This window comes from Misgurnus anguillicaudatus, chromosome 15, assembly GCF_027580225.2.
Source record: "Misgurnus anguillicaudatus chromosome 15, ASM2758022v2, whole genome shotgun sequence".
In the NCBI taxonomy this organism is placed as follows: Eukaryota; Metazoa; Chordata; class Actinopteri; order Cypriniformes; family Cobitidae; genus Misgurnus; species Misgurnus anguillicaudatus.
Window position 1 is genome coordinate 7941155 of NC_073351.2, and position 9450 is coordinate 7950604.

General features: G+C 36.8%; 2 protein-coding genes across 5 annotated transcripts; both read left to right on the top strand.

Annotated features, from left to right (window-relative positions):
• The first annotated feature begins 765 nt into the window (after positions 1 to 765).
• Positions 766 to 5580, top strand: tsen34 (TSEN34 tRNA splicing endonuclease subunit). 4 transcript variants are annotated; one of them, XM_073853334.1, is made up of 6 exons: positions 766 to 922; positions 1024 to 1145; positions 1599 to 1935; positions 2357 to 2498; positions 4827 to 5099; positions 5187 to 5580. In XM_073853334.1, exons 3-6 carry the CDS (start codon positions 1609 to 1611, stop codon positions 5381 to 5383), a joined length of 939 nt encoding a protein of 312 aa, XP_073709435.1. In that variant the 5' UTR covers positions 766 to 922; positions 1024 to 1145; positions 1599 to 1608; the 3' UTR covers positions 5384 to 5580. The 4 variants fall into 4 exon arrangements, with proteins under 4 accessions (XP_073709435.1, XP_073709436.1, XP_073709438.1 ...); XM_073853335.1 differs by having other exon boundaries at positions 812 to 922; positions 1039 to 1145; XM_073853336.1 differs by having other exon boundaries at positions 830 to 922; positions 1066 to 1145.
• Positions 5581 to 6132: 552 nt separating this feature from the next.
• On the top strand, positions 6133 to 9217 carry bcl7bb (BAF chromatin remodeling complex subunit BCL7B b). Its single transcript, XM_055173550.2, has 6 exons — positions 6133 to 6322; positions 7040 to 7115; positions 7206 to 7308; positions 7547 to 7729; positions 8330 to 8409; positions 8518 to 9217. Exons 1-6 carry the CDS (start codon positions 6231 to 6233, stop codon positions 8587 to 8589), a joined length of 606 nt encoding a protein of 201 aa, XP_055029525.1. The 5' UTR covers positions 6133 to 6230; the 3' UTR covers positions 8590 to 9217.
• Positions 9218 to 9450: the final 233 nt, after the last annotated feature.

The window sequence follows — 9450 nt, forward strand, 5'->3', positions numbered from 1 at the left end:
TTGGTCAAAGATGCAATTTTTAGTGATGGGAGAAACGAAGCTTTTCGAAGCTTCGTTTCAATTGAACCAATTGCTTCGCAAATTGATTCAGTTTTTCGAATCGTTCGAAACACCACACACGCGCTGGCTACACCTGCTGGTTAAAATAGTGTAAAAGCAACAATGTCTGTCCAAACATTTGACACTTTTTACAAAATAATAGCACGACTTTTCTAAAAAATGTTTTTAAGAAAAATAAATTAAGCCATAATTAAAAGTGTATTCTGTGTTTTTAGTTTTATTGGGGCAAATAAAATCATTAAAAACTTACTACGCTTTTAATTATGCACATGTTTGTCATTAAATATGTCTATTAATAAAAAGTATGCAAAACTGTAGTATCAGTCTGAAGGATAAATGTTTTAATGAACTTGCATAATAAAACTGACCCGTCATTTTGATCAACTCCCTCTAGTGGTGAATCATCGGATTTTCGAAACAGTTATGACGTAATGAAGCCTCGTTTGCTTCAAATCAGGTGACTTGGCCAGTTTGTGTATTCTGCCCTCTTTTGTTAAATGTTTTGAAGGATTAATAAAAAACGCGGCGCGATTTAATTCAGCAGATTATAAAGAAAAACAAAACGTGACATGGCCAGTTTGAAACACGCTCCGAACCACTGATTCGAAACAAAAGATTCGGAAATGTTTCGAAGCCTCATGAAGCGGTGTCTTGAAAACGACAATCACTTGCATTTTTACCTGTTCCACCTTTACCACTGGATAACACTTTAATCTTGAACGTATTTATATGATTTGGCAATGCTCGAAAATCTGAATCCATTACTTGAGCACTAGAGGGCGCTATAGTCTCTCTCGGTCTGATTGTGGTGGTCACGTGGGTTGAAGTGACAAGGAAGTGTGTACAGCGAAACGCGTGTGCTGTGAGTGAATTTTAAAGTAGTTTTTAGTGTTTTCTAATTCGATTTCAGTTTTAAAAGCCTTCCATTTTGATTCAACACGTGGACATGACTCTCTTTTTTAGTTTGTGTTTGTGTAGAAATGTTAATTTATCGAGATTCTTCAGCGGTCTGACTGCTGTCATCATGCTCTGATGTGGGATCAGGGAACATTGCCACCTCCTGTTTACCTGGCTGTTTCCCCTGTGTAAGAAGGCTTCAAATACAGTTTTCTTTTAAATGTATTTTAAAAGAACAACCAAGCGAAATAATTTGTCACAAACCCCTCAAACTTGATTTAACCTTTGTAATAATATACTTAAAACCGCAAGCGTGGTTTGTTTGTTGCAACTGGGCTCGATGTAGCATGAATTAAATGATGTCATCAGATGCGTAGTTGAATGAGCGATATCTGCTTGGATATCTATTAACCTTTTTGTTTATGAGCCATTGTTTATGATGAGCCAATGGCTTTTATATTAATAACTGTATGGCTCTTTACTGTAAAGGAGAGAGATTGTGGTTTAAAACCTTCACCACACTCACTTAACATGCATTTTTGTCATTTATGTGCATATTGTGTTCTTGTGCAAAATGTTTTTTGAATTTGTTACTATTAAATGTCTTAAAGGTTTTACATTTCTTTCTCTCAAACATGCAGATGGTGAAATATGGATGTAAAGGAGGACATGGATGCTGAGAGTGACAGCGAGCATCAGGCGACAGGAGATGATGTGATTGACATCAGTTTCTGTGGCTCCACCCCTCTGTTGTGGAAGGTGTCAGATATAAAGAGGTGCAGAGGTGCAGGTGTGATCGGGGCTCTTGTTGGCTCTCTGGCCCGTCAGCCTCGGCAGAATGTGCGACTGGGGAGACCGCTGGAGCTGATGCAGGAGGAGGCTCTGCTGCTGGAGGAGACGAGCGCTGCTACAGCATCACTGCACACTCAGGAATGTGTGCGTTCACACCAGACGCGAATGAAGCGAATAAGTTTGCATGTAGTTGGACATTTGAACATTTGAATTAACTTGCAGCGATGATGATTTTGTCCTTCATTGTTGTTTCGTATTTCTGCTTCTGCTTGCTATGTCGTCAGTCACGTCACTACTAGAACAAACCCCTGATTGGTTAACACGGCTCGAATTCCGCCAAAGTTCAGATCTTTCATTTTTCGTTTCATTTTTGGCGGAACTATCCCTTTAACGCTTCATTCGCGTCTGGTGTAAATATGTGTATGTATCTGTCTGCCTGCCTATTTGTCTATCCACATGTCTGTCTGTCTGTCTGTCTATCTATTGCCATACCATAGTTTCTCATGTGCATTGTGCAATAGGATCCTTTCAGGCCATCGTAAGAAATGACTGTAGCAGTACTGTATTGGTGACATCACATGTGTTTTATCCTAATTGTCTTCATCAGGAATGTGAAGATGATGAAGTGCATTCACAGGCTGTGAGACAGTATGAAGCAGGACAGGAGAGCAGTTATAAGGAGCAGTGCGCTCTGGCCCTTGAGGATAAGAAGTCAGTGCTGAGAAGAATCATGCAAGAGAAGGACAATGGTGAGTAAAGCTTAAAGTGACCCAATGACAAATGTCTTCCTCGCATCTGCACATCTATGACATTATGGGAGAGTTCACCCAAAAATTAAAACCAAGGCTGCTGTCCTGCCAATCAAATATTGAAGCGTGAGCGCTCTGTTGTTTGTTAACTGTCATATTAGCGGAAACTTTAAAGGGGGGGGTTTAATGGTATTTCAAGCATTCTGACTTATTAACACAGTTCTAGAGTTGTTTCCTCATGCTAAACGTAGGCAAAGTGTCAAAACAGCAGTTGGGCGTGTTTCATAGTATTTCTGTGCCGAATGCACTTCGCCAGGGTTCGTACAAGTTTCGGCAAGTTTTTTTCGATTACAGTTCTGACTGACTTTCAGGGGTTTTCCATACGTATCACTTCTTTATATGGGCTTCCACCGGAAAACTTCCCCCGGAAAACCCCGCTCACCCGTCAATCAGCGGGAGACGCTAGAGCTGCTAACAGCTTATCACGCCACTCAGCTTTGTTTAATTTCAAAAGTCAACAATTGCACGAAAGGAGAAGTGTGTTTTTGGATGTAAGGAGAAGACATCCAGCCTTATGGAAACAAAAACGCGAGGCTTTCACCGCAGATTAACAGCGCATAACGCTCACTGCCCATAGACAATCATTCAAAAAAGATACATTCTGTGTGATCGGCTCCCTATTTTTAAATAATGTGTAACAATTGAAACAACAGCAATATCCACAGCAAGAAAGTAGAGGAGTAAATGTCTTTAGGACACTGAAAATATAAGTCAAGTGGAGTTATCTATTTAACATTTTGGGTCATTTTGAAGCTTAAAGAGGTGGTTACCATCCATTTTTAAAGTAAACAGAAAACCCAAAACAACACTATAAAAACCAGCGTTTGAGTTGTGAAGAATAAAGAAAGACATTGGGGAATAAAATGACATGAGGGTGAGTAAATAATGAAAAAGTTTTCAAATTTTTGGGTGAACTATCCCTTTAGGCAGTTGTTCTCAATTTTTAGTGAAAATCATTAATTAAATAATTATAGGAGTGACCGTGGTAAGATTAAAGTATTTGAAAACTTGAAAAAAATGAATGAAAAACAAATGTCAAATTTAATGTTCAAAATTAAATTTCAAACAGGTGTCTCAGCAAAGTAAACACGGTTGTAGTTCATCACATTAACTCTTTTCCCGCCATTAACAAGTTATCTAGTCAATTAAGAGAAAATGCTTCCCTGCCAATGACAAGTTTTTTACCCCAATTCATATTACCGTTACTATCCACTAATCATAGCGGTGGCACTCTTACACAACTTATAAAACACTGAAGCATCCACTGATCCAAAAACAGTTTATTTTTTATCATCATTCTGAATCTGATCTCTAACAAAAGTCCTTGACATGCAATTATTTCAGCTTTTTGCTCAAAATGTTTTTAAAAGATTAGTCAATTTTCTTTAAAAAAATCCAGATAATTTACTCACCACCATGTTATCCAAAATGTTGATGTCTTTCTTTTTTCAGTCGAGAAGAAATTATGTTTTTTGAAGAAAACATTCCAGGATTTTTCTCATTTTAATGGACTTTAATGGACCCCAACACTTTACTCAACACTTTAACAGTTTTTTTCAACGGAGTTTCAGAAGAACTCTGAATGATTCCAAACGAGGCATAAGGGTCTTATCTAGCAAAACTATTTTTTGACAAGAAAAATAAAAAATATGCACTTTTAAACAACAACTTCTCATCTATCTCCAGTCCTGTGACGCACCAGCGCGACCTCACGTAATTGCGTAATGCCGTAGGGAGGTCACATGTTAAATATATGAAATGCACATTTGCGGACCATTTTAAACACTAAACTGACACAAAGACATTAATTAGTATCATTCCACATACAACAACGTCTGAACCGTCCTCTTTCTCCACACTTGTAAACACTGGGGCGTAGTTTCACATACATCATCCATGACCTCTTGACGTGATGACGTATTATGTGAGGTCGCGCTGGTGCATCACAGGACTGGAGATAGACAAGAAGTTGTGGTTTAAAAGTGCATATTTTTTATTTTTCTTGTCAAAAAATCGTTTCGCTAGATAAGACCCTTATGCCTTGTTTGGGATCGTTTAGAGTCCTGAGTGTTGAGTTAAGTGTTAGGGTCCATTAAAGTCCATTAAAATGAGAAAAATCCTGGAATGTTTTCTTCAAAAAACATAATTTCTTCTCGACTGAACAAAGAAAGACATCTTTTTTTTTTAGAAAATGGACTAATCTTTTATCAAACCTACCAATATTTGACAGGTGATAAAAAGAGACTGACTATCTTCTTGATCCTATAGGTTCCGATGACTCTGGGAATGCAGTTAGAGATCGTCTTACTGCATTGGACCAAGGATTTAGTTTTCCACGGTCAGCCATGGCGGTCCAGCTTTGTACTGCCCGGTCCGGCTTCAGTCAGTGTCCGGAGGAACGTGGTTTCCTGTCCACTGATTGGCCGATGCCTAAAGATGAACGCTTGGAAACCAGATTTCGTGTATACAGGGATCTGAGAAGTAAAGGGTATTATCTGACATCTGCAGGGAAGTTTGGAGGAGATTTTTTGGTATATCCAGGTATGTTGATTACAGTAAGGATTGTGATATTTAAATATGAATGTTGTGTTAAACTGGTTCATAGGTGTTTATGTTCTTTTGCCACAGGTGACCCTCTGCGCTTTCATGCTCATTTCATTGCGCTGTGTATGCCCATTGATGAACAGATACCGATTTGTGATATTCTAGCTATAGCTCGGCTGGGGTCAAATGTGAAGAAAACAGTGTTGCTTTGCTCTCCTCAGATGGGAAAGGATGAGGGATGTGTGGTGTATTCATCACTGCAGTGGAGCTCTATGGTTTAACTTGACTGAACTTGTTTCATCCATTGCCATTGTTGAGCGGTGGTGTGGTGCTGTACGGGCAGGTGAAAAAACTCAGCCGTGCCTTTATGTGGAATAAAAAACATTGAGACAACCAAATTCTCTTTATGTACAGGATCAAGTATGCAAGAGGAAGTTGTCTTAATACAATAAATGTTTTAAGAATCTGTTATTTATAACATTTGTTTCCGTTGTTAATCATTGCTTGTTTATGTTTGTGCTGTTTTACCTCCAAAAATGTATAACTTCCTGGAAGATTACATCAGCACTATGCTTGTAAGTGGTGGTGAAATTGTTATTTTGGTAAAATACAACTTATGTAAACACTATTATGAATAAAAATAGTAAGTTTACGGTTTAAAATGCAAAAAAAAAGCATAATTACAGGTTTGTTCGACTTCTGCGGTGCCTCAAGAACCGACATGCGGATGACGTCAAAGTACCGCGAGAGCGATTTGAGAAATCATACGACGTCTAATGTCGTCTCGCTCTCGCGGTCCTTTGACGTCATCCGCATGTCTTGAGCTTGAGTCGGTAAAAACAAAATGCAACTGCCATCTGGTGGTTTTGTTAAGGCATTGCAGAAGTGTACCAGCCTTTTTAAATCTTGTACAGTCGTGCGGTAATTATAAAAAATGTACATTTTGATGTTTCAAAACGCCAGTATAAAAAAAATATTACTAGGAAAGTAAAATAAACGCGAAGAGGTTGGGCCAGTGGCGCGCTGTGAAGTCTCGCGAGACCAGGACGAGCACAGTGCGAGATCAAGTTGCAGACGAAGGAAGGCAAGGAACAGGCGGATTTTGACAAACTAATACAAGCTGTTAAAATGTCGGGCCGATCCGTGCGAGCGGAGACGCGCAGCAGAGCCAAAGATGACATCAAAAAAGTCATGGCGGCAATTGAAAGAGTCCGTAGATGGTAAGTTGCATGTTTCACGAGGGAAGTTTATGTGCTTAGCATTACAAAAATAAACTTCATAGCGGCGGGGAGGATTACGCCATAGCTTTACTTGACGGACAACCGGGTAAACCAATGAGTTTCAGCGTACACAAGGCATGGGCGTGGCTTGAGTATGTCAATTGCGTGTGTGTAACATGGATTATACAACCTTTTAAAGATTTAGTTACATTGAATTTCCTTTGCTGAATGTGTAGTTTAAAGTATGTATAAGTAAAAAGCATTATTTAATTATTTTCTTCATGATTCGCACATCATACGCACTTCCATATCAACATGCAAAACAGTAAATTTCATTAAAAGAGCGTGCCTGGGTCACATTTAACATTGAATCATAAGAAAGACACCAATGTAAAATATAATTTTGTGTTTTTTCATTGTGACTTTTTTATAATGTTCCTCATATTTTCACAATAAATAAAAAACATAAAACGTATAAAGGGGGCATTATTAAATAAGTCATATCATAGTAACATTTGCCATTCTGCCTTTAAGTAAATTATTATTGTGAATTTACAGTATATCAAATAGTTAATATGGTAAAAAAAAATATATATATACATATACTATACAAAATATACTAGTTTTACAAAATACTTATGGTAATGAGAATTTGGTAGGAAAATGTCATGGAAACAAATGTAACCTAATTATGTTTTCTCACCTTTATCCTTTAAGGGAAAAGAAGTGGGTAACAGTGGGAGACACATCTTTACGGATATTTAAATGGGTCCCTGTTACAGAGACTAAAAAGGTTTGTGGGGAAAGATCAAAAATCATATTAAACAGATATCAAATGTTTATTAAGCTAAATAAATAAGGTGTTCATTTTTTGCGTTTCTAGATTTATAAGTCTAAAGGTCCAGGTACTGCAGTGAGGGAATTGAAAGGCTTTCCTACAGATGTAGTGTTGGAAAATGCCCGCTCTGTGCTACTGGATTTTCAAGGTAATACATCACCTATCAGGAGATGTTTATGTAAACTTCACACTTGATATTTCCTCTGTAAACAATTCTAAACATCCCTTATTTAATGTAACGCAACACTGGACTAGCCTTAAACTTTGCTCTTTACAATATGTGGTTTGCATAGCTTTTACTATTACAAAATTGTAACCATAAATCTCATATTTACTCATGAGTCTACCCACAAATATGTTTTAATTTCTTTGATTCTTACAAACAGATGACAACAGTAACCAGAGTTTCCTGTCAGATGTCTATCAATCGAATACAAAAGTGGACAGCAGTGGCAACTCCAGTCCACAACATGTCAGTGAGGCCGTGAGTCCGTCTCATGCACCTTACTTCCGCACAGAGGACTCCCAACCACCCACCCTGGGACAAGAGACTATGGAGGCTGAGAGAGGTGAAATAAACTATATGCTACAGTCAAACTTAAAGAAATCCAAATCTTTATTATAACAGCATCATATAATCCATCACATTGAATTAAATCTTATTGTCATTGTACATCGAGTATACAATGAAATGCATTGCATGTCAAGGCTGGTGCAATCACTAATTTCGGTTAATCCTAAGCAGAGCTACTGTATTTGTGAGCTGGTGAGTGTTATTGATAAAGCTTAGTTTTAAAGCAGAACTGGGTCTTGATAGGCATAAGCAAATTTAGATTTGTTGTTTTTTGCAAGTCTAGTTTTTCAATAAGCTTTAGAGTAATTTAAAAACATAATTATCAATGTATAGGTATATGCCAGTACCCTCTCTATAAAAAAAGGATGTATAAAGAATTATTATTTTTATTTTTTTGCATTGCATTTCTTGTTAAAACAGCATATTGTCCCCATTTAATTACAATAAATATAAACATTTTCAAGTATGATCCTGACATATTGTTGTCAGTGTTTTACAAAATTCTTTCAAAATCACGTACGGCACTGATTAAGTGCATCATTACTTTGTATTTAAATGTTTTTCTCTGCTTCCCGTGATCAAACCTCAAATTTAGAGACATCAACGACCAGCAGTGAAGTCACAGATGAGCCCCCGACTCTCATTAAAGAAGATGTGTTGTCTCTTTCCGCTCAGGTAACAGCCACCAATCTTTATATAAATACTTTGGAAATAGCTTGTGCATTCTGGGAATTAGAATGAACTGTTGATTGAATACATTGTTTAACATTATTCCTGTTTCAGGAGGAGGATGATGTTGTTGGAGCCCCACCGCTTAAAAGAGTTTGCACTGAACAAAACTCAGCTTTGAGTTAACCTCACTATGATAAACCATCCTGGTCAAAAGTTTCAACAAAGGAGACTAAACTGCACATTGGAAAGACATTTCTACAGCTTTATTTGATCAAGAAACAAGCTTGAAAGTTTTGTTGTTGTTTTTATGTCCTTCGCAAGATTTTACTCAGATCTTTTTAGGTATTTTCTAATGAAGGTAATGCATTTTGTATTGCATATTGAAAAGTAATTAAATTGTAAAAAAATGCATGATGTCTAAATATAGAAAGAAATTCACAAGTGGAACACGCATGTAATGCATGAAGTAATGTTCATACATACAACTTAACTTTTCATATATTCAAGATTTCTTTTTTTTAGTAATCTGTTTTATGTTTACAGTATCTTCTATCAGTATTTTAAAATATTTTTTTATTCATACATGGTAATGCATGCAAATTGGGACACAGTTTTGTGTAACACCCGATCTTTATCTTATTCATCCTCATTCTTTTGTCTGTCACTTTTTACTAAAAGAAAAGAAATGCTTATCTTTCTTATAAGGAAAGGTCACTTTTGTATAACAAATATGAAGGTCTAGGCTTTCCATAGTCTTTGAGGTATTTTTCAAATAATTTTAAAAGACAATAAACAAGATGTGTATGATTCATATCATGTTGCCAGTTATAATTATTTACCTTGGCTTCTTGTGATGGAAATTAAAGTCTTTATTTTACAGTACCCAATTTATACATCTTATATAGTTTCATTCGGTATGTATAGCAAAAATTAAAAGCTTAAATCTTAATTTTATTTTAATACTTAAAATTGGTGTATCATCAGGACTGTCTCTTTAATTGGAACAAAAGTGTCGTGTGCACTCCATTGTCTCCATTTAAATTA

What these genes read in the sequence shown, in the direction of transcription:
- tsen34 (XM_073853334.1), top strand. Translation starts at nt 1,609, where the DNA reads ATGGATGTAAAGGAGGACATGGATGCTGAGAGTGACAGCGAGCATCAG. An exon ending in TGAAGCGAATAAGTTTGCAT is followed by an intron (nt 1,936 to 2,356) that starts GTAGTTGGACAT and finishes TGTCTTCATCAG; the next exon opens with GAATGTGAAGATGATGAAGT. An exon ending in AGATTTTTTGGTATATCCAG is followed by an intron (nt 5,100 to 5,186) that starts GTATGTTGATTA and finishes CTTTTGCCACAG; the next exon opens with GTGACCCTCTGCGCTTTCAT.
- bcl7bb (XM_055173550.2), top strand. Translation starts at nt 6,231, where the DNA reads ATGTCGGGCCGATCCGTGCGAGCGGAGACGCGCAGCAGAGCCAAAGAT. An exon ending in GACTATGGAGGCTGAGAGAG is followed by an intron (nt 7,730 to 8,329) that starts GTGAAATAAACT and finishes CCTCAAATTTAG; the next exon opens with AGACATCAACGACCAGCAGT. An exon ending in TGTTGTCTCTTTCCGCTCAG is followed by an intron (nt 8,410 to 8,517) that starts GTAACAGCCACC and finishes TTCCTGTTTCAG; the next exon opens with GAGGAGGATGATGTTGTTGG.